The sequence below is a fragment of the Staurois parvus genome, unplaced genomic scaffold (genome assembly GCF_062004578.1).
Source record: "Staurois parvus isolate SC_StPar_1 unplaced genomic scaffold, SC_StPar_1.0 ptg000013l, whole genome shotgun sequence".
Classification (NCBI taxonomy): domain Eukaryota; kingdom Metazoa; phylum Chordata; class Amphibia; order Anura; family Ranidae; genus Staurois; species Staurois parvus.
In genome coordinates, this window is record NW_028317809.1 from 4240810 (window position 1) to 4266575 (window position 25766).

The following is a 25766-nucleotide window of genomic DNA, read 5'->3' on the forward strand; positions in this document are numbered from 1 at the left end:
GCTTACAATCTAAGATTATTATTATTATACAGGATTTATATAGCGCCAACAGTTTGCTCAGCGCTTTACAATATAACGGGAGACAATACAGCAACAATACAGTTCAATACAAGAGGGATAGGAGGGTCCTGCTCCTTGGAGCTTACAATCTAAGATTATTATTATTATACAGGATTTATATAGCACCAACAGTTTGCTCAGCAGTTTACAGTATAACGGGAGACAATACAGCAACAATACAGTTCAATACAAGAGGGTTAGGAGGGCCTGATCCTTGGAGCTTACAATCATTTACACAGACACTCTATTGTGGTTTTCTAGAAGGAGAAGGATTGGCAGTGCATCATTTATTCAATTTCACATATCACACTCATTTTGTCAGGTGCTAGTAGCAGCCGTCATATCCCTACATACCATCCACTGCGCAGGTTTTCTTTACTCTAATTCACTCTATTTGCCTACTGTTGTATTTTATAGGGGTTTTTTTTTTGTCATGAAAAATCAAAGAATTGCTCCCTAATCAGTTCCCATATTCTGCCTCTTTTTTTTTATCTTAATACACATTTAGCAATATGTTCAGGTGACATTACAGGAGAAATATGTATTTTGCTAAGGGCACAACATGTGGCAATGCAAAAGAAGAATGAAGAAAATATTTTATACAGGGTGCAGCAGCACTAGTTTAAAGCATCTTGGGTTTGTATACTGAGAGGGTCAAAGAAGGAAAATTTCACTTTTCCTTAAAATAAAAAAAACAGAAAAGTCCTTTGACAAGGTGTAGTAACACGAGAGCAGATAATGAACATTTTCCTGCAGCCTGTTCTCAAGGCCGATTCACACCATGCCCGCACATGAATCGCACAGGAATGTTCTGTGCGATTCAGATCATAAGTAAAATGCATTCTTTTTGCAATCAGCAGTAGGTGTCAATACAAAGATAATGACATCCCAAACACAGGTTACAAACGCAGTGTGTTTGCCTGCATCGGATCGCATGGTACTTTGGTACCATGCAATCTGGCTCCAGAGCATTTTAAAAAGTAGTGCATGCAATACTTTTGGTGTGGAGTGGTGCGATTTTAGCCCATTAAATATGAATGGGCTGAAATCTCACTGCACAGAACCACATGTGAATAGCACAGGAACTCACAGTACGTTCCTGTGCAATTCATGTGTGGGCATGCTGTGAACCGGATCTAAAGGCTTAAGGATTTTACCATCATGCATTCCATGCATGAAGGTAAACCTTCTGTATGCAGCTCCCCCCTCAGCCCCTCTAATACTTACCTGAGCCTGATCCCGATCCAGCGATGTGCACAAGAGCAGCGGCTTTCCTCTTTCTCTCCCTCCTCATTAGCTGATACACAGCAGTGGGAGCCATTGGCTCCCGCTGCTGTAAATCACAGCCAGTGAGGAGGGAGTAGAGGGCGGGGCTGATCCATGCTGTCTGTGTCCTATAGACACACAGGCGACTTGGGAGCGAGCATGCACGAGTGCCCCCAGAGCAAGCAGCTTGCTCTTGGGGAATGCAGCAAGGGAAGATGCCAGGAATGCCAGCAGGGGATCCAAGAAGAGTAGGATCGGGTCTGCTCTGTGCAAAAGCAGGTAAGTATATAATGTTTGTTATTTTTTTTTTTTAAAATTAACCTTTAGTATCACTTTAAACCCTTCTCTTTATCCTGTGTTTTGCTTTTTTTCTTTTCATTTTATTCTCTCCATTATGGTTTATTAACCTTTTTCATTAAAAAAAATCACAATACAGAATGCAGAAAATGTGTGAGCTATTTTAATGAGCAGTGGTCACAATACAGTACAATTGGCATAGGTGTTCAACAAGTTTGGAACATTCAAGCTTCTCAAAGTAATGCGGAAGTACTGTAGAGTTTGCTGTTCCTAATTAAGGGAGGAAAGCAAACTTTCAAACTGTATATAGGTATAGAATTACAAAGACAAAGAAACATAAGGGAGGGTTGGGGGAGGGGTAAGACTCTTAGAGAAGTCTTCTGTTATTTTAAGGCTAGTGTTCAGCAGGATGCCACTCATCTACTGTGATAAGTGTTAGATCACACATTTTACTGTAAAATTAGGTTTGGAACTGTGCCCGGAAAAGAAGTACAGGAATTTAAATGCTTTCAAGAACCAAGTTGCCCAAATGTTGTAGTGTGTGTTGTAGTCATCCTTCTAAGGGACCATAATTCCTTGTCAAATATATTTTATCCACACAATATCCATTTTGCTATTGATGGTGGTTTAGAGGCTTTCATATATTTTGGAATTAGGATCCTGGCCACATTTAAAAGGTGTAGGAGCAAAGAATGATTATACTTAGGAGCAATTAGAGGTGTGTTATGGAATAAGAGGTTTAAGGTGGTGATTTCTGCTATTAAGTTAGATATTCGATCCCTGTAAAACTCATATACTCATACCAGCTTTAGATTTATTTATTGAACATTGCCACCAAATGGAAGAAAGGGTACCCAGGCCAGGGTACAGCTTCAGCACAGTGGAGAAGTCGTGGCATCCCACCTACTTAGGTTTCTGAGTCTATGCACCCCTTAGTAAGGAGTTAAAAATTGTAATTCTTAGTAATTTTATGTGTGAAAGAGTGTTGTTCCAAGTGGGCCAATTAAGCTACGGGTTTTTCTTGAGCAGCAACTAGAAGCTCCTTAGGGCTTGTTCACACTTGACTTCTTCCCAAATGCCCCTATAGCGTTTGACAGGTGTTAGACAGGCATTTGGGGAGCATGTCATGTGTATAATTTTCATTGGCATTTGAGAAGCATTAAAAATTCCCCTGAAATGCCTGCAAAACGCCTGCTTACAAAGCTAGTGTGAATTAGCCTTACGTAACAATGAAATACTGTGAGAGGGTCCAACTGTGAGCAATAAGACAAGTTTTTCTAAGCCAACTCCCCGTAGATGGCTATAAATGTTAAATTTGAGGTATGACTTTGATCTGGAGTTTCAGTTCTTTCTTCTCATAGTATTGCAGGTAACATAGCATAATATGTGATAAATAGTGCAGCGCTTGATGTTATATGACTGTACCAGTATTGAAGATGGTGCAATATCCCTTACTTAAATGTCAACAGATGTGGACCACATGCATTATATGTGACCAAACACACTATATGTGATCCTCCCAAGAGTTGGAAACAGGGGGAAAGAAATGACGTGAGCTTCACACAATTTCACTTCACAATGAAAACGCACAATATAAATGCACAGTACAGTCCAGTCATCAAAGAAACACAGATGAGTGTATCTCGATGAGATCTTTATGATGCATGTAGTCCGGCGATATGCAGAAGAAATGAATAAATTGCGCACTCACCGGAAGCACAATTTAAATTGTGCGTTTGTGTCTCATACACCAAAGATCACTCCGACTGTGGATGAAGGGAAGCTCCGAACAGGTGGTTCTATGATGAAAGGTAACCCATCTGGGGATTCCTTCTGGCAGACAGGTTCCAAAACAGGATCAGCTGAATATATCTCTGGGCCTTGGGGTAATCACCTGGTGGTCCTGAGGAATTAAATGCAGCTGGTATAGAAGAGTGGCCGCCGGACCCCCTTGATCCGGCGGCTTAGCGTCACGGCTAGCAAAGGCTCCTCCTTGACGCGCGTTTCGTATCACGCGTACATCATCAGAAGGAATAAGAGCTGTGTCGGTTAGCGCTCACTGAATCCCTCATTAGCATAATATGTGGCTTCTTGGATAGCAGGATATGAGGTCACAGGATTCTGTGCATTCTGTCAAGGTAGAGTTCAGCAGTGGTATGTCTTTCCAGTACTGTGTTTAATATCCCCCTGATAGTGTCTACCATGTTGGAGGCTTTTAAGCTTCAGGTATGCCTTTAATGCTTAAGCTGTTGTGGGGAGACCTGTTTTCTTGGCTCTCCATTTTAAACATAAGGGATCTAAGAATGGTGATAGGGTTGTTGGTTTTGTTGCAACTGGTGCATTGCCTGACCTTCTGAAGCTTGCATGATTTCCAGATTCTGAATCAACTCTAGATATTATATGATTCAGGTAACTTCTCAGGGAGGATACTTCAGTTTTCAGTGTGGTTGTGAGGTGTGAGAAAGGGTGCGAGTTGAGGAAATGGCAGCCATGGCCTACCTAATTTCTTTATCTCCCTTGTGTCTGACATCTGACCTATGTATTGAGAAGTATGGGCTTCTATCCTACCTGGGCTGTCAGAGTGTTCTCTGTGCAGGCTTTCATACAATCTGAATTATCCCTTTTCGATGCTAGTCTCCTGCTGCTGAGACTGCCTAGGTTGCGATCTGATCTATTTTTAAATTGCAGCCTTCTGCATTGTTGCAGTGATGCATAGATCCAGGCCATGATGTGGCCAGGGTAGCAGATGGGGAAGCCTTTCCTCCCAGTAGTAACTGTGGATGCCTTGGAACTGAAATGAAGCTGTAATGGCTAATGAATCTGTGCTGGGCTGGATGTCAGTGTGTCTCTCCACCATTCCAGCCTGGAGACACCCCCATCTTGTTATTTCTAATTTGTTGAATGTTCTCTTTTCAATAAATTTTTATTCAAGGACTTTAGCAAGGTACAAAAATTATCAATCAGATATCAAAATATGGATGCGCCTTCGAGCATGGTCATGGGCCAGCTCGTCTCTTACATATAGACAGTAAAAGAATCAGGCAGGCCCTGCCAAATAGACCAGTAGCTTACCAAGGGTGTAAAGCTCAATAATTGTAATTACCCAGTTACAATAAACAGGATAAAGTCAAAACTACACAAATACGTGTTAGTAAACTGCAGCTCAGGAATTATCCCTGCTATACTGGAGTGTTTTGGTGCTATAGTGTTCAGTAATGTTCCCAGTACCTCAAAGTGCAGTGCCATTCTCCCAAATATATGTTAGGTTGGGAAAGACTCTGTGGCCCCCACATTGACATCTATATAAAAATGATCAAGATCATAACAAAATAAGAAAAGATAAAAGTAGAGAAAAAGGGAGAAAGAAAGACAGACAAGTCCCCTCAACACATCCAAGACCCAGGGCACAGCAGTTATTAAGGAGCTTGAAGGTATTTAATCCAGGGATTCCACACTTTTTCAAACCTGGCTTGTTTGTCCCCGAGGATACTTGTCAATTTTTCATTAATCATAATCCAAGATATTTTATGTTTGAGCAGCGTAACATTGACCATGGGTGATTTCCACGCTCGCGCTATGGTAATTGTAGCTGCTAGAAAAATTAAGAAGATGAGGGTTCGGAGATGTCCGGCGATCTCATCCAACAGATCAGTGAAAAACTGTTTTAGTGTTTTGGGGTATATTCATCCCTGTAACAGAATACATAAGATTGAATATTCTGATCCAGAATCACTGAATCTTCGGACAGGACCACCAGACATGAAACATATTGCCCTCCTGACAGCATCCTTGAAAACAGAGAGAAGAGGTGCCAAGGCAGATTTTTGCCAATCTTGCCAGAACGAGGTACCAATGGGACAACATCTTGTAATTTGCTTCCACTAGAGAGGTATTGAGTTTTCCCCCTAATTTGTTGAATGTTCTAAAAGTGTACATTAAGAAGTCTCAGATTGAAAAATGACATGTTTTAGAAACATCTGCTGGAGTGACCACTGCAATGCACTATCATTGATATTATAAAGGTGAGTGAGAGCAAGTAGTACCATGTGCAAAGTGTGGGAAACAGCCCTATATGTAACTCTGAGCACACTCAAAAAATGGCAAATGTGTGCACGTGAAATTTTTTTGATTTTCCTTCTTGACAAACAACTAGAAAGGGGAAGAAGGCTCACGCAGGTGTGGGAAAGCATGCAAGGTTGCATAGCAGACCCTGACACACTCCAAAATCTTGTGAAAAGCCTTCCCACAAGGGTGGAAGTTGTAATATCTACAAAATGAACCACACTATTACCCATTGTTTAGGAATAGGATGTCCTTCAAGCTCTTATAGTTGTAATGGTCAGGTATCCACAACCTTTTTGGTCATATATTATATTTTACTTTGCATTTAGCAACTGCAAATTGCAAAACAAATTGATAAAAAAAAGGACTCTGCTATATAACAACCCTGTTGCATTGTCTAAAATTATAAAATTCCTCGGGTATCAAGGTAACATTTCTTATCATTCAAAGCATCAAGAAGCAGCAGTATCCCCTGCTGTGGCATTTTTTCAACACATTATCAAATGTGTGCAAATCAGAAAAGCTACCTAGGGTGCTGTTAATTTCAAATAGTAGATAAAGTTATCCTTCTGTCCATGCAGAGGAAAGCAACAGGTTCACTTGAAATTGCTCTGCTCTAAATGATGCAACAATTGCACCACATACTGAAAGGAAGCAGAAGAGGTCACATGTCCCCTTATACTCAGAAGTTTCCAAAAGTTCCAGTTGGTGAATGAGGCATTGGGGGGCAAGCTTGCATGCTATTTGCTCAGGAAAAGAGCTTTAATCCTTGGCAGCAAAACAAAATTAGTCTTTCATTTTAAACTTTCTTTTTTTTTTTTTTTTTGCTAAATGGCTGGAAGTTTAGAACTTCAAAGTTAACTGTCATCTGTGTCCCAGCTTAAAAGATTTCCCATACTTTCTAGTGACAAGGAATCAGAGGGACAGAATGTGTTCAGAAACTTTTATCATAGTAACAGAGGTATCAATGCAATTGTAGTTTGTTTGTTTGTATTTATTTATTATTTTTATGGTGGGGAAAAATTTGAATCTTTGAAGTTTTCATTGCTGGTGTGCCTTTCTGTTCCAATGCTTTCAGGCTCTTTAATGTCTTGTCCTGGTGTCACAAGGACACGATTGCAGGACAATGACCCCTGTGGGATCATAAAAAGAAAGAAAAAAACGCACAGAAGTTCAACCCCTTCCCCATACTATATGGATATGCACACATTTGTATTAGTCATTAAGTCATTATTAACATCTAATTATTTCCTGTTTTTCAGTAAGAAAATCAAAAGCAGCTGATGAGAGACGTAGGTCTATGGCTAAACAGGCCAGGGATGACTACAAGAGGCTGTCAATGCAGGCCATTGAGAGAGGAAGTGTGGCTAACAGGGCCAAAAATTTTGGAGGAGAATTTAAACGGCCACCTTTACCACCAAAACCAAGCAACTGTGGGATAAACAGGTACAGTAAAACATATTAATTTTTGTATTTTTTTGAATTTTAATGTAAAATTGATTGGTAAAATGTAAGGTTTTGGCAAAACAGGACACTCCACTGAGCCAATAAAAGTGCAAGTTTAGGTAAAAAAAACTGGAAAGTTTTGAACATGGTAGTTGACGCAATAATCTGTGTTGGGTTGTTTCTCAGTTTTGTAAATTTTTGGTAATATGTTATAAAATTATTTTTAAGTTAAAGGTACTGGCACATACCTTCAGCAGTTTCCAAGTCCTTCCATGCTTTATTTATTCCTCAAAGGTTTGTCTCTTTTTAAGATTGTTAATGTTTGCCCACCCCGTTACATCCTGCACATACCTGATATCCCTATTTTACAATAAAGCTGCACATCATAGAGATGGGCCATTAAGAATACGTGAGAATCAGAAGGGGGCAGGCAAGCTTTGACACTTTCAGGAGGTTTTCTACTTGAGAGCGGCTTTGGATTCAGGGTTAGAAGAAAATATTTGGAGTTGTATGTAAGTCAGTCTATAAATGGTTAGCATGTCCGCCTGGCAGTACTAGGGTCGTTGGTTTGAATCCCAAACATGGCACCACCTGCCTGGAGTTTCATGTTCTCCCTGGGCCTGATTGGGTTTCCTCCAGTTTCCTCCAACACACCAAAGACATGGTGGTAGGTTAATTGGTTCCTGTCTAAATTGGCCCTAGTATGGATATGCATGAATGTGAGTTAGGATCTTAGATTGCACACCGATTGAGGGTTAGGGACTGATGTGAATGTACTATATATATATATATATATATATATATATATATATACACATACATGTAAAGTGCTGTATAAATTGACAGTGCTACATAAGTACCTGTAATAAAATAAATAAATGCTGTCAGCTTACATTTTTTTTAGGTTCAGGTCTATTTAAAGCCTGGTTTCATCCAATTCTCTATTTAGCTATAGTAAGGAAAGGTTAAAAACACTTTTATATATTTTTAATGCTGTCTGTGTGAATACATTTCCCAATAATTCCTGTGATCAAAGCACTTTTGACATTCTGTAATTCAATTATATGTCTTGCTTTCCTAGTAAGGCAATTTACCCATCTAGCTCATTTCTAGTCCAGATGTCACAGAGAAACAAAAATTGAAAAACTCTCCAGTAGAGTAAAGACCACGAGAAGAGCATGACTGAAGTTTCAACCCTACTTCATCCTTTATAAGACCATAGAAAAAAAATTTTGGGCTGTTTGAGGGTTTCGCTTTAATCAGAGAGGCAAATGTTTACTTTTTTGTATTGTGCCATTAAAGTGTTACTAAACCCACAACAGTAAAATCAGTCTGTATATGCAGTAAAGCATGCTTGTTTATACTCACTGTGGAACCTAATGGGTATCCTCTGCATTGTGTAAAAACACAATCTTCTCTGATCCTCCCCTTCTTCCAGTGCCCTCCTCTTATCTTCTGATAAAACATATTGTGTGGAGTCACTCCGCACATGCTCACTTTGGTGTGTACTTTTGGTGTACTTTGGTGTGCTAGAAATATTTTGTTTTCTTGGGAGAGTGCATGTGATCAGCATAGGGCCAATCAGCCCTGTGCAGACAGAGGTCAGGGGTCTTGCATCCTCCTAGAGCAGAATGAAAACTCCTACAAGCTTTAACCAGTGCTCGGCTGTATTCTGATAGAAGTTACAAGACTGCTATATACTGCTGATGAGCAGTTTGTATTTACTAAAATCATTGCACTTCCATGTTATGTGTACTGTGGGAGACCAGATATAGTAATTGCAGGGTCCTGGGTTTAGTAACACTTAAATAGGTTTCATTAGTGTCTATCAATTCTATCAACCTGAAAAGCTCTTGTACAAAAAGATTAAGTGCAAAATTGTGCAGTGCAATAGTGTTAAATATTCAATAACTGCTAAATGTTCACTGAATTGCAGCTTTATGCCTCCCCAGAATTATACTATCGACTGATTGTTTTATCACAGTAACTTCTGCAAATGTAAATTTGCTCTAAAGATTGATTAGTAAAGGTTCAAATCTGAACCATCATAAAGAAACAATTATCCTGATCAAACAAAAGCTTTTCCTATTTTAGGTCAGATATGATAAGAAATAACTACACTTTAACAATGTAGATTGTTCAGATTATAGGTTTCATTATTTGTTCATTCTTTTCTAATGCATCATTTATTGTATTTTTTAAGGACTGAAAGAAGGCACTGTGTAAGAAGATTAAATTCTAGCTGCACACATGAAAATATCATCAAATGGTTTAAAGAGGAGCAACTTCCTTTACATTCTGGATGGGACAGATCTGGAACCAGCATTGCACCTTGGTTTCACGGTAATCACTAGTCACTACTACCTGGTAGCCTCAATATAAAATGTCCATGCTCTTAAGAAGAAAGTGATTGACACAGACCTTTACTCAATCTAAACGTTTGATTCTATACAACATGGGTATCTTTGAATCGTGCGGTGGTGTGCACTATTTTGATTTCTTAGTGATGCCTCTTCTGAGCCTTCTAACCCTTTTCACTTAGCCAGTCACGAAGGATAAGTCCTCATGCACACCTGACGTTTCCTCACACTGCTGATAACAGCCGCGTAGTCTTGGTTATTATCAGAGAAAAATTAACACATTGATGATAGGTTAGGTGGAGGAAAATTTTACCTCTTATTGAATCCTTATTGAATTAGATGTACCACGATATTGATGCATTTGCACACAATTCCCAGAAATTCAACTTGCATGGGAAAGTAAGTCTTAAAGTGTATCTGTAGCCAATACAATTTTTTTCAGTTTTGGATAGATTTGGAAACAGTAAGGTTTAAATTACTGCCCCTGAGGCAATTCTTCCTCTTCAGGGTTGCTAGTGGGAATATCACATGGTGAAAACTCTGTACCTGGAGGGAATGTGAATTCTGGTCACCAGCCTGGCCACGATTGTTGAGTGACATTGTGTGTGTAAGATCGACCATCGTCTAGCTGTAACAGTCACATCATCCCTGCTGGTTGTCTATGCCCTCACTCTGTGTACTCTATGTACATCATTCCCCCTATTTTCTTTGCCGCCTTAATATATAGTGTACCTGTACTCTGCCCCCTACCTCAGGTATATCGTGTGTTGTGCTCAACTTACCATATAGTACCTGTTTTGTGCCCCACCACCCTCATCATAAGCTATTTTAAGCCAGCTTACTATACACTGTACCTTTACTATTCCCTCTACCATCATCATAACCAGTATTGTGTCAGCTTACTGTACACTATACTGAAATACGCTCTCTACCCTCCTCGGACCCTGTATTTTGCTAACTTACCATACACAAAACACTGTACCCAGGGCTGCTGTTAGAAACCACGGGGCCCCATATAGCTAACTAGACAGGGCCCCCCTCCCCAAGAAAAACAGTTTACTATGCTTTATTTATGAATAAATATAGTGAGTGATCAGTACCAATCACTCATTGTGTTCATTCAAGAAAGGAAGGGGCTGGTAAATGTGACCTATTTAGAGGACCCTTCAACCACTCTCTATCCAGAAGGACCCTATTGTGTTCTTGCAGCTACTGATGGGAGGAGGGAAGTTAGCAGCACTGCGGGGGTGGGTGCACACAGGAAAAACTGGCATGGTGAAACGTATGGTGCACATGTAGGGTGTTGGGTGTGGCGAGGGGGGCAGTTACTGTAACCGATCCCCTGTATGGCTCTCTCTGCAGCAGCTGAAAGCCAGCAGGATGGTGAGGAAAATAATTCACCCAGCTGCCTGGGCCCTCCTGCTGGCCTGGGCCCTGTACAACAGGACTGGTGGCCCCCCTTATCCACTGCCCTGACTGTACCTGTGCTGTGCCCTGTACCCTCATCAGATCCTGTAGTGTGCTAGCTTACTATACTGCACACTGTACCTGTACTGTGCTACCATCATCAAACCCTGTATTGTGCCAGCTTACTATACACTGTACCTGTACTGTGCTGTCTACCATCATCATGCCCTGTAGTGTGCTTACTACCAACATCAGACCCTGTGCTGTGCCCTATACCCTCATCAGACCCTGTACAGTACCTTTTACCCTAATCCAGCGTTATGCCATACACTGGAGGAGGAGGTTTAAAGTGTATGGCTATACATTATGGGTGGAGGAGAAGGATGGAAAATCACTGGAAATCTAAATTGTACAGTTGTCAGAACATGAGGGCTGCCAAACAATCTGCTGATCAGGCCCGTGCTTTTAATTCACACTGGGATAAATACAGTGGGGATTGAAAGTTTGGACACCCCAGCTAAAAAATTGTATTAATGTGCATAAAGAAGCCAAGGAAAGATGGAAAAATCTCCAAAAGGCATCAAATTACAGATTAGACATTCTTATAATATGTCAACAAAAGTTAGATTTTATTTCCATCATTTACACTTTCAAAATAACAGAAAACAAAAAAATGGCGTCTGCAAAAGTTTGGGCACCCTGCAGAATTTATAGCATGCACTGCCCCCTTTGCCAAGCTGAGACCTGCCAGTGTCATGGATTGTTCTCAATCATCGTCTGGGAAGACCAGGTGATGTCAATCTCAAAGATTTTAAATGCCCAGACTCATCTGACCTTGCCCCAACAATCAGCACCATGGGTTCTTCTAAGCAGTTGTCTAGAATACTGAAACTGAAAATAGCTGACGCTCACAAAGCTGGAGAAGGCTATAAGAAGGTAGCAAAGCGTTTTCAGATGTCAATATCCTCTGTTCGGAATGTAATTAAGAAATGGCAGTCATCAGGAACAGTGGAAGTTAAAGCAAGATCTGGAAGACCAAGAAAAATATCAGACAGAACAGCTCGCAGGATTGTGAGAAAAACAATTCAAAACCCACGTTTGACTGCACGATCCCTCCAGAAAGATCTGGCAGACACTGGAGTTGTGGTACACTATTCCACTATAAAGAGATACTTATACAAATATGGTCTTCATGGAAGAGTCATTAGAAGAAAACCTCTTCTACGTCCTCACCACAAAAATCATCGTTTGAACTTTGCAAATGAACATATAGACAAGCCTGATGCATTTTGGAAACAAGTTCTGTGGACCGATGAGGTTAAAATTGAACTTTTTGGCCGGAATGAGCAAAGCTACATTTGGAGAAGAAGGGGCACAGAATTTAATGAAAAGAACCTCTGTCCAACTGTTAAGCATGGGGTTGGATCAATCATGCTTTGGGGTTGTGTTGCAGCCAGTGGCACAGGGAACATCTCACGAGTAGAAGGAAAAATGGATTCAATAAAATTTCAGCAAATTTTGGATGGTAACTTGATGCCATCTGTGAAAAAGCTGAAGTTAAAGAGAGGATGGCTTCTACAAATGGATAATGATCCTAAACACACCTCGAAATCCATGGGGGGATTACATCAAGAGGCGTAAACTGAAGGTTTTGCCATGGCCTTCACAATCTCCTGACCTCAACATAATTGAAAATCTATGGATAGAGCTTAAAAGAGCAGTGTGTGACAGACATCCCAGAAATCTCAAAGAACTGGAAGACTTTTGTAAGGAAGAATGGGCAAAGATACCTCAAACAAGAATTGAAAGACTCTATGGCTACAAAAAGCGTTTACAAGCTGTGATACTTACCAAAGGGGGCAGTGCATGCTATAAATTCTGCAGGGTGCCCAAACTTTTGCAGATGCCATTTTTTTGTTTTCTGTTATTTTGAAAGTGTAAATGATGGAAATAAAATCTAACTTTTGTTGACATATTATAAGAATGTCTAATCTGTAATTTGATGCCTTTTGGAGATTTTTCCATCTTTCCTTGGCTTCTTTATGCACATTAATACAAATTTTTAGCTGGGGTGCCCAAACTTTCGATCCCCACTGTACCATTGTAGGTCCAGTTCACTTCTGGCTTGTTCACTTTGTTGCCAGTCAAGACCTGATGAATGGGGCACTTAGACCCCTGAAACTCGTTGGCCTATTCTTAAATTATACCCCTGACCTTTAATGGAATAAAGTTGTATCTGGACCTCTTAGCAGTGGTGTGGCGCTTCAATTCAACTCTTCTTACATTAGAACAAGAAGTAACAGCAAATCTTCCAGTGAGGATATCTGTCCTGCTGTCCAAGTGACAACTAAGATCTCTACTCTGAAAAAAATCCTCTCATGGACAAAAAGATAAAAGGATATTCCCAATATGAAAATAGACAGTAGAAAATGGTTTTAACCACTGGTGGAACTGCCACTATAGCAGCCCATGAGGCTGCTATGGGGCCCAGACCTGGTAGAGGGCTAGGGGATTAGCCTGCTCAGAGTCCCAGAGATGAGGAGTGATAGCCGCTTTTGTAGGTAAATCATTCCCCATTCAGACCTTTGTCAGCACAGACCCACATATGCAGTGACAACTCAGTCACTGTTGATTGTTTTTTTTTTAATCAGATTATATTTTTTTAGACCAATATAAAACATACAAAAGCAAACAATAGAAACAGAGTGTACAAAAAAAACCCCATAAAAACTTAGTTACATAGCTTAGTTACAGTTAAAGCCATAGATGAAAAAGCGGTATAATATGAGCAAACAAAAAAAAACAGTCTTTGGGATTTGCACCTTACTTCTTATACACTAAACAGTACCATTTTATTTTAAAGTGCCCTAAAACCTAGCTGAACAACAGACTCATATGATCAAGCCAAAATGCTTCAAACCTTTCTATTGAACTCCTAAGAAAGAAAGTTTAGCTCTCATAGGAAATACACTTATTAAAAAATACACTTATTAAGATCATATATCCAGTGGGGCAGGATCGGAGGGTGCAGGGAGGTCCACTTAAAGTATAACTGCACTGCATCCGAGTATAACAAACCAGAAATGCTATACAATTCATTTTAATATTCAAAACAAACTCCCCCATCCATCCATGTCTCCATGCTTTATTTTGCTTTTGAAAAACACCTCCTAGCATTTTTGGCTGTGGCCATCTTGAGTAAGGGCAGATGATTCATTTAGCAGTTACTGCCTAGAACCCATCTGTCCTTAGCTCAGGCATTGGCTGAGCTGAGAACCCTCCCACCCCTCCGGAAGATTCCTGGGATGTATGACGTCATTTGTCTAGGCATGGAAACCAGGAAGTAAATGAAGGAATGCAAAAAAAAGGTTATAGTAAGTAAATATGATACACTTTCCTATCAATTTACTAATGCTAGCAGCATATGGATTAGAAATAATCCATGTCGATTGAGAGAGTGAAGTTCCACTTTAAGGAAAATTTGTCTTTGGGCCACAAACAGAGCGTGTACAACAGTAATCCTGCCCAGATGACTGTATTAGTGTCACTGGAGATGTCAGTGGCAGTTATTTAGTTCCCACCCAGTGTCAGAATGCCTGCCGCAGTCCCGCTATAAGACGCTAATCGCCCCCATTACTAGTATAAAAAAAATAAGAATATATAACGCCATTTGTAGATGCTATAACTTTCACGTAAACTAATTAATATACACTTATTGGGATTTTTGTTGGCAAAGACATGTAGCAGAATACATTTTGGCCTAAAGTTATGAAGAAATGTTATTTTTGTAATTTTTTTTATTGGATATGTTTAATAGCAAAAATTCAAAAATATTGTTTTTTTTTTCAAAATTGCTGGTCTTTTTTTGTTTATAGCGCAAAAAATAAAAATGCAGTGGTAATCAAATTCCACCAAAAGATAGCTCTATTTGTGGGAAAAAGGACATAAATTTAATTTATGTGCAGCAATGCATGATCGCGCAATTGTCAGTTAAAGTAATGCTGCACCGTATCACAAAAAAATGGCCTGGTCAGGAAGGGGGGTAAAGCTTCTGGAGGGCAAGGGGTTAAGCCAGTCGTGCAAAAAAAGCACTTGTAAACAAAGAGTCAGCAGAGGAAGGCTTCCACTGCTCAGCCTTGCTGACAGGTATCTGAATAGGGCCACTGTCACTTGTAAACAAAGAGTCAGCAGAGGAAGGCTTCCACTGCTCAGCCTTGCTGACAGGTATCTGAATAGGGCCACTGTCACTTGTAAACAAAGAACCAGCAGAGGAAGGCTTCCACTGCTCAGCCTTGCTGACAGGTATCTGAATAGGGCCACTGTCACTTGTAAACAAAGAACCAGCAGAGGAAGGCTTCCACTGCTCAGCCTTGCTGACAGGTATCTGAATAGGGCCACTGTCACTTGTAAACAAAGAGCCAGCAGAGGAAGGCTTCCACTGCTCAGCCTTGCTGACAGGTATCTGAATAGGGCCACTGTCACTTGTAAACAAAGGGCCAGCAGAGGAAGGCTTCCACTGCTCAGCCTTGCTGACAGGGATCTGAATAGGGCCACTGTCACTTGTAAACAAAGGGCCAGCAGAGGAAGGCTTCCACTGCTCAGCCTTGCTGACAGGGATCTGAATAGGGCCACTGTCACTTGTAAACAAAGGGCCAGCAGAGGAAGGCTTCCACTGCTCAGCCTTGCTGACAGGGATCTGAATAGGGCCACTGTCACTTGTAAACAAAGGGCCAGCAGAGGAAGGCTTCCACTGCTCAGCCTTGCTGACAGGGATCTGAATAGGGCCACTGTCACTTGTAAACAAAGGGCCAGCAGAGGAAGGCTTCCACTGCTCAGCCTTGCTGACAGGGATCTGAATAGGGCCACTGTCACTTGTAAACAAAGGGCAAGCAGAGGAAGGCTTCCACTGCTCAGCCTTGCTGACAGGGATCTGAATAGGGCCACTGTCACTTGTAAAACTTGTAAGCAAAGAGCCAGCAGAGGAAGGCTTCCACTACTCAGCCTTGATGACAGGTATCTGAATAGGGCCACTGTCACTTGTAAACAAAGAGCCAGCAGCGGAAGGCTTCCACTGCTCAGCCTTGCTGACAGGGATCATAATAGGGCCACTGTCACTTGTAAACAATGAGCCAGCAGAGGAAGGCTTCCACTGCTCAACCTTGCTGACAGGGATCTGAATAGGGCCACTCTCACTTGTAAACAAAGAGCCAGCAGAGGAAGGCTTCCACTACTCAGCCTTGCTGACAGGGATGTGAATAGGGCCATATTTGGCTACAGAGAAGCATATGCTAATGCACATTATGCTGCAAGTTACTATGTGTTCTTAAGGCAGCCTGTTCATTTGAATACGCTGCCTGATACACCAAAGGAAAGTACTATTTCTTGTAATGCAATGCACTTAAATGCGCAAAATTGCATGATCATGTACTGTGGTGTGATGCAAAACACCTCTGTTGGCAATATTTCAAATCAGAAAGCATTTCAAATCAGAAAGAATGACACAACATCACACCAATGCACGTTACTGCAGCAAAATGTTGTAAACAAGCCCTTAAGATACCAAACTAACTTTGCTTGTATGCTTTGTGTTCACGTGACAGTAGTCTTTCCATCTCATTACATATTCCATGCTGTATATTCATTATTACACATTGGCTCATTCCCTGTGCCACACTGTACATTCCCTATTCTGCACTGGCCCATTCGGTTCTGCACAATCAGTATTCTCATCCCGTATGCTCTACAATATTTATTTCGTAACACCTCATTCCATACGCCATGCTGTACTTGTTCCCTTTTCATCAATGCCTCCTTCTGTATGCCATGCTGTATGTTCTGTATTCGCTTTATGTTACATTAGTGAGAGGATCGCTTTAAAGGGTAAGTGTACTTTTAAAAATGTATCCTTTTTTCTAGCCCTCTGGCTAAATAAGACCCACCTTCCCCCTCCGCAGATCTGTACTTCAGTATCACTGCCATGCCCTCTTCAGTCCTTTGTCACCTGTCATGGTATTTGGGGTGGTGTTTTACAATGGTGTTTATTTTTCTGCTGGGGGTCTATGGTATGGGGCCTTGTGATGTCTAGTTATGCCGCTAGTGTTAAGCATTCCCTACTCCATCCCAACCTGAAAAAGCTTGCAAGAAAAATATTATGGGTAGCACCATTTAAGGAGTAGAGAACTTTTAACATCGGTTAGGTAAAGCAACAATAGTTTAATCTTAGAATAAAATCTTTCTTTAGCTGTCATTTTTTGGATTAAAGGTCAACTTCATGTTTTTTTCAATAAAATTGCTCACTAGATATGGAAATGTTAATTTAATAATCAAACAGACCATAAACAAGAGTGCTTAATACACTTTTGCTTAGTCTTTATTATTAAAAATCTATTCATACAAGTTGTATATTTAAATGCAGCTTCCAACCTTTCACATCTGCATTACAGTTTATCCAGTATTACAGTTTAAAAAATGCTGCCACCTACTGGACATACTTAGGCTGTTCACTCTGCAAGTGAGGCTGCACTCTGTAAGGGAATTTTTTTCCAGAGTTTAGTGAATGTGGTGAAATACTTTGCAAAGAATATCCAGTCACATTATTATTATTATTATACAGGATTTATATAGCGCCAACAGTTTGCTCAGCGCTTTACATTATAAAGGGAGACAATACAGCAACAATACAGTTCAATACAAGAGGGTTAGGAGGATCCTGCTCCTTGGAGCTTACAATCTAAAATTATTATTATTATACAGGATTTATATAGCGCCAACAGTTTGCTCAGCACTTTACAATATAAAGGGAGACAATACAGCAACAATACAGTTCAATGCAAGAGGGTTAGGAGGGCCTGATCCTTGGAGCTTACAATCTAAGATTATTATTATTATACAGGATTTATATAGCACCAACAGTTTGCTCAGCACTTTACAATATAAAGGGAGACAATACAGCAACAATACAGTTCAATACAAGCGGGTTAGGAGGTCCCTGCTCCTTGGAGCTTACAATCTAAGATTATTATTATTATTATACAGGATTTATATAGCGCCAACAGTTTGCTCAGCGCTTTACAATATAACGGGAGACAATACAGCAACAATACAGTTCAATACAAGAGGGTTAGGAGGGCCTGATCCTGGGAGCTTACAATCTAAGATTATTATTATACAGGATTTATATAGCGCCAACAGTTTGCTCAGCACTTTACAATATAAAGGGAGACAATACAGCAACAATACAGTTCAATACAGGAGGACCCTGCTCCTTGGAGATTACAATCTTTGTAAGGGAAATAAAAAAACAATTTTTGCCTGCACATGATTTTCCTGCCAAGTGAAAAATCACTTTTCCTTTAGTAAATCAACCCCATTGAGTACGTTTACTTATAGTACTTTGCGCACTAATCCCAGTCATCTCTTTCTTCCCAAAATTAATATCATTTAATATTCAAGGGGTAGTTTTATACCCCAGCCTTTGAGATATAAAAGGAACCACAGGAGACACTTATCAGTCAGTTTCTTGTAATCAGCTGCTACCACTTGTTTGCATTTTGGTATGAATCATACTTTGTGTTGCCTAAAGCAGAATATTGATTTTTGTGTGCTGATAAAGCAAATAAGCTCATTAGAGGTAGTAGAAAACACACGACTTCCTGGAACACATTGTAGTGAACAAGGAAGTTTGCTGGTATTTGTTGAGAATTTTATGTGCATTTAACCACTTCAAGTCCGGACACATTCACCCCCTTCCAGTCTAGGCCAATTTTCTACCTTATAATAAATTGTGATAAACAAAATAACCACAAATATTAGCGCAATCCTAAATTAAATCAATAAATTAAATTGCACAAATATATATAACCACCACCAAATATGTGCAAGTTAATAGTGCAAAAACATAAATAAGGGATCTCAATATAGTCCATTCAAAAAAGTCCATATATAAATGATCCTCATTCAATGAAGTACTGAGATCCTCCTTCATCAAATGTGATATTCAGTGCTCAGAACACCCCATCAAAATGCACACTCACCATGTGCTAGTAATTAACCAGCATATTAGTATATATCCAGCATTCACCAAACAGACTCCAAGAGAAGATCCTCATGTGTTGGTAATCAGTCAGCATATCAATATATATCCGGTATTCCACCAAACAAACTCCAAAAGAAGATCCTCTCATATCCAAATTAGCACATGTGGGTAAAGAAAGAACTCGCCATAGTGTAATATTATCCAACAGATTTATTGTAAAAAAACCCCCTTAAAATCATACCCACAATAAGCAAGTAAAAGTAAAGCATTTGTTACGTGAGAGCTCAGAGCCCTATATCCAGTGTCTCACCAGCCTGCCTGCACTCAAGATGGCGATAGTGCGATCACGTGATCCGGACACGTGCGTCGGCGTGCGTGGTGACGTCACCGGCTAGCCACACCCTAAATTTTCTACCTTAGCTGTGTGTATGGCTACGGCTCTGATCCACAGATGGCGGACCCCCAAATGTTCACTACAAATACCAGTTAAAATGTTGGGCACGACCCATGTTAATGAGGCTTTAGCAGAGTCATGATGCAGCAAGAAGTCTGGTAAAGTTAAATGCATACCTTATGCTGCCTGATATACAGTATGAAGAGTATCCATTTTTATTATTACAAGTTTACTTTAACCACTTGCTCTCCTGGGGATTTACCCTCCTTCCTGACCAGGCCATTTTTGGCGATACGGCGCTGCATTATTTGAACTGACAATTGCGCAGTCATGCAACGCTGCACCTAAATTACAGTTGTTTCTTTTTTCCCCCCACAAATAGAACTTTATTTTGGTGGTATTTGATTATAGTAATGGCGGCAATCAGCGACTTATAGCTGGACTGCGGCGGGCAGTGGGGGGGAACTGACTTGGTGTCGCTAACATCCCCAGTGACACCAATATAGTGATCAGTGCTAAAAACAAAAGCACTGACACTGTACTAATGGCACTGGGCAGGAAGGGGTTAACATGAGGGGCGATTAAAGGGTTAACTGTGTGCTGTTTGTCATAGTGCTCTGTCTGTGTGCTTCACTGTAAGCACACTGCTTTGCATGGCTGTGTATATATGTGATTTTGCGCACCCGTGCCACCCTGTAGCCGTATATCTGCTACTGTATAGGACGGGTGGTCGGGAAGCAGTTAATGAACTCCAAGAAAAGGATTTTACAGGAATTAAAAAATCTTAACATACCAACATGCTTGATCAGTGCTAGAAATAGGAGGATCCTATGGACAAAGTAATGTACAATATTTATGTAAATAAAATGATTTGGCTTCAGGTTGGCACTCGTGATAGTAGCTGCCAGCAAATTCTTCTATGAGTTACACCTTCAAATATGACATTGTTTGTCTAGGTGCAGAGGGTACAAAACCTGATCAGGAAATAGTTCCACATTTGAAGCTAAAACCTTTAAACAAAATAAATCTTTCCCTACTCATTGGGTTTGTTAAATTTTAATTTGAACTTCAGACCTAATAACTGATGCTGAGATATGTGTTCGATTTTTGTGTGACGTAGGTTAGTTTCCTACTGCAGAAAAAGACTATAGTTTCACTTTAGAAACAGTGAAAATCAAGAACAAAACTCAGTACTTTGTAGTGATATGAACATTACAGGCAGCCCAGAGTTCTGACTTAAGGGACAAAAATTGATATCTGAATATTGTGTTGTTCAGGATATGCCCCATGCGCTCCCCACTTTGATCAGGTTACAGGCTTTTCTTTAACCACTTGCCTACAGGGCACTTATACCCCCTTCCTGCTCAGGCCAATTTTAAGGTTTCAGCACTGTCGCACTTTGAATGACAATTGCGTGGTCATGCAACATTGTACCCATATGAAATTTTTATCATTTTTTTCAAACAAATAGAGCTTTCTTTTGGTGGTATGTAATCACCGCTGGGTGTTTTATTTTTTTCGCTATAAACAAAAAAACTGCAAAAAATTTGAAAAAAGAAGTTTTTCTTTGTTTCTTTTATAAAATTTTGCAAGCAGGTAATTTTTCTCCATCACTGATGTGCGTTGATGAGGCTGCACTGATAGGCAGCACTGATGGGCACTGATGAGATGGCACAGATAGGCAGCACTGATGGGCACTGATAGGAGGCACTGATAGGCGGCATCGATAGACGGCACTGATGCTGCTGCACTGGTCGGCAGCACAGATGGGCAGCACTGATGATGCTGCACTGATGGGCTGCACTGCTGGGCACTGATGGGTGGCACTGATAGGCACAGGTGGGTGGCACTGCAGGGCACAGGTGGGTGGCACTGATGGACACAGGTGGGTGGCACTGCAGGACTCAGGTGGGTGGCACTGCAGGGCACAGGTGGGTGGCACTGATGGACACAGGTGGGTGGCACTGCAGGACTCAGGCGGGTGGCACTGCAGGACTCAGGTGGGTGGCACTGATGGACACAGGTGGGTGGCACTGATCATCAGGGCACTGATCATCAGTGCCCTTATGATCAGTGCCGATCCCTTCGCTGACAACCGCCGGTTCTTGGCAGTACTTTCCTCATGCTGTGACAGTGTGAGGAAAGCGCAGCCGATAACTGCCAACTGTATGTACCCCGTGATCTGCTGTGGTAAAAGGCCGCCGTGATTGGCTGTTTACCATATCACATGATCAGCTGTGTCCATAGGATACAGCAGTCACCGGCGGAGCCGGTGCGTGGAAGGGGGCATGTTCTGGAACGGATTAATTGGTTTTCAATGCACTTACAAATTACATTTTAATATGTCCCTGTACAGTATTTATGCTTTTAAAATGCACTTTATAAAGAGTTTTGAACAGATAAAAGACTTTATTTTAACTTTTTTCTGACCGAAGGGATTAATTGGTTTTCAATGCATTCCTATGGGAAACCGTGCTTTTTTTCGCAATACGAAACGTCCCGCAGAACGCATTAAATTCATAAACCGAGGTACGCCTGTATAATGAATGCATGGTCCTGGGTTTAGTAACACTTTAAGTGCCAATGTTTGTGGAAGAGGCACACGTCTACAACTTAGACATGTGCCATTCCACAAACTAGAATAAATTGGAACTAACCTCGCTCAATCAACATGAACTATTTTTAATCCTTATGCTGCTAGCATTAGCAAATAGACATGAAGGTATGTTATATTTACTAGTTTTAAACTTTTTTTGTATTTCTTCTATTGCTTGCTGGTTTATAGCCTAGGCCAAAATTATGTCATACTTCCCATGTTTCATGGGCATTTTGTTTTCTGTCTTCTGGAAGAGGAGGGCTTTCTCAGCTGAGTACACCCTCCTGCCTGCATGCCTGAGCTTTGGGCAGATAGATTCCAGGAGGTAAATACTACATGAATCACCTTCCCTTACTCAAGCTACAAATGCTAGGGAGGAGTGATTTTTCAACAAAATAAAGCATGGAGACATGGATGGGTAGGTTTGCTTTGAATATTAAAATTAATTCAATTGTGCTTTTCAGTTTGTGATGCTCAGATACAATTAAGTTCCGCTTTCAGCATAAAGCGTTGGACTTACATTGTTTTACTTTACAAACTCACAAAACACCACCCCCTCTTGGCTGTCAGTTTTTTTTTTTTTTTTTTAAACCTGCATTGCTTAACATGTCTTTGGGAGTAGAACAGCTTTCTACTTTTCAAATATTTGTCTTCTTAGGAAAAAAAAGGAATAATTTTTATATTCATTTTCATTGCTTACAGGCATCATCTCAAGGCTAGAATCAGAAGACCTTTTAAAAGGCCGGTCAGCAGGAACCTTTCTTCTTCGTGTCAGTGAGAAGATCCAAGGCTATGTTCTCTCATATCGCCATGAAGATGGATACATGCATTTTCTTATAGATGCTTCTGGCACCTCTTACAGCTTTTTGGGAGTGGATCAACTACAGCATGCAACTCTGGCTGACCTTGTAGAATATCACAAGGTAATACTATTGTAATAACACATGATATTTGCTTAGCTCCTTGTACAGGCTTGTTCATATCTTATTGGATGAATATTTGTTCCACTATTTTCAAGTCACAGCCACAATATAGTTTAGTGAGTATATCCCAAATGACAACACCACCCAAAACTGATTCCTGTATTTTAGGCAGTAGGGAACAAGGTTCTGGCTCCTGCCAGGTGATTTGAAACAAAATCAATATCCAGGCCATAAAAAATTACTTTCCCTAATATTAACAAAGCAAACTTTTTCTATTTCACATCATGTTGAAAAGAAATGATCAAACCTGTGACTACACTCACAGTGCAATCAGGGCAGCACAGTGGCTAAATGGTTAGCACTTCTGCCTAGCAGCACTAGGGTCGTCAGTTTGAATCCCAACCATGGCACCACCTGCCTGGAGTTTGCATCTTCTCCCTGTGCCTGCGTGGGTTTCCTCTGGGTACTCCAGTTTCCTCCCACACTCCAAAGACGTGCTGGTAGGTTAATTGGCTCCTGTCTAAATTGGCCCTAGTATGTATGAATGTGCGTTAGGGACTTTAGATTGTACACCCCTTGAGGGTTAGGGACTGATGTGAATGTACAATATGTATGTAAAAAGCGCTGTGTAAATTGATGGTGCTATATAAGTACCTTTAATAATATACAGTATAACATTTTTGGTGGCATTTATGTTTTATTGATCCAAGGGGGTGATCTCAAATAGTTCTGGACCCTTCCAAAAGTCAGGCAGCAAACACATCCAATTACAGAGGTGGTGGTATGTCATGGCGTCATTGTGATTTGTTCATTTCCTTACAGAGAACGGCATCAAGTAACTGAGTGTGATCTTGAATTATACAAAATCACAGAGCAAGGTTGACTGAAATATTTCTGATGCAAGTGAGAGCACAGTGTAGATGTGGTAACTGACACTGGGAGAACCAGTTCTGGAAAAGACAAGAGTACCTGAGGGCTAAGATCAAGTAGTACAATGGAGGAGTCTATTTAAAGTTGATGTTTAGTCTGCCAAAAGTATACATTTCCCAATTCCCTGGTCTCCCCTCCAGAAAACCTACTAAATGCATTTTGTTTCTTAGGAAGAGTTATTTTGTAGATACAGTTGTGTTCAAAATAATAGAAGTCAGACATCACTAACCTGATCAATAACTGTTTTTGGTAGAAATGATATTTCTACATGGCAAATAATTTACTAGCAGGTGTAGTAGAGTAGTAGAAATCCAACAGACCCAACAGTCATGACATGCATGCTGCTGATTCTGTGTAATTGAATCACTAATTGAAAGGGGCATGTTCAAAATAATAGCAGTGTGGAGTTCTATTAGTGAGGTCATTCATTCTTTGAAAAACAGGTGGCAATTATTGCCCTTATTTAAGGAAGGAAGGCAGCAAATGTTGTACATGCTGGTTACAGTGCATTTCTCTCTGAAATTCTGAGGAAAATGGGTCGTTCCAGACATTGTTCAGAAGAACAGCGTACCTTGACTAAAAAGTTGATTGGAGAGGGGAAAACATATAAAGAAGTGCAGAAAATGATAGGCTGCTCAGCTAAAATGATCGCAAATGCTTTAAAATGGCAACCAAAACCTGAAAGACGTGGAAGAAAGCGAAAAACTACCATTCAAATGGATAGAAGAATAGCCAAAATGGCAAGGACTCAGCCAATAATCAGCTCCAGGAAGATCAAAGAAGGTCTAAAGTTACCTGTGAGTACTGTTACAATTAGAAGACGCCTATGTGAAGCCAAGCTATCTGCAAGAAGCCCCCGCAAAGTCCCACTGTTGAAAAAAAGACATGTGCTGAAGAGGTTACAATTTGCCAAAGAGCACATTGACTGGCTAAAGAGAAATGGCGCAACATTTTGTGGACTGATGAAAGTAAGATTGTTTTTTTTTGGGTCTAGTGGTTGGAGACAGTTTGTCAGACGACCCCCAAACACTGAATTTAAGTCACAGTACGCTGTGAAGACAGTGAAGCATGGTTGTGCAAGCATCATGATAAGGGGATGTTTCTCATACTACGGTGTTGGGCCTATTTATCGCATACTAGGGATCATGGATCAGTTTGAATACATCAGAATACTTGAAGAGGTCATGCTGCCTTATGCTGAAGAGGAAATGCCCTTGAAATGGGTGTTCCAACAAGACAACGACCCCAAACACACCAGTAAACGTGCAACATCTTGGTTCCAGACCAACAAGATTGAGGTTATGGAGTGGCCAGCCCAATCCCCGGATCTTAATCCAATAGAAAAGTTGTGGGGTGACATCAAAAATGCAGTTTCTGAGGAAAAACCAAGAAATAGAGAAGAACTGTGGAATGTAGTCCAATTATCCTGGGCTGGAATATCTGTTCACAGGTGCCAAAAGTTGGTTGACTCCATGCAACACAGATGTACAGCAGTTCTCAGAAACAGTGCTTATACAACTAAATATTCATTAAGTGATTCAAAGGAAAGCAAAATCTTCAAACATTTTTCAGTTTATATAGTGAATGTTTGAGTTTGTAAAGTAGAATACAAACACTGCTATTTTTTTGAACAGTCTAATATTCACTTTTCTTCATTTTTTTTAGAGGAACAACACAAATTTGATATATTTTTCTTCATGTTTTGATTTGGAATAGAATGTGTAGTGTTTCCAATGCATTTGTGTGTATGGAAATAAAAGCTATTAGAAGGATTTTGAGCTTTATTCACTTTTTTCAACACACTGCTATTATTTTGAACACAAGTGTATATTTATGTCCCAGGGCTGTCATAAGTGGGTCACATTCAGAATTGGCTATGGGTGATTGCATAATTAGGTTGGAGACTCAAAAAAATAATGACCCAGCCCACCTCAGAAGAGAGGCAAGAGATATTCAGGAATAGGCAGCTTTTGGCACACACTTAAAAATG

At 40.4% G+C, this 25766-nt stretch overlaps 1 protein-coding gene across 1 annotated transcript in view; it reads left to right on the forward strand.

The window, feature by feature from the left end:
* SH2D4A (SH2 domain containing 4A) overlaps window positions 1–25766 on the forward strand; it is a 119356-nt gene that overhangs the window by 88488 nt on the left and 5102 nt on the right. The window contains exons 6-8 of the mRNA XM_089675292.1: window positions 6948–7131; window positions 9335–9474; window positions 22626–22846. Coding sequence (XP_089531418.1) covers window positions 6948–7131; window positions 9335–9474; window positions 22626–22846 — 545 coding nt within the window. The remainder of the gene's footprint in view (window positions 1–6947; window positions 7132–9334; window positions 9475–22625; window positions 22847–25766) is intronic.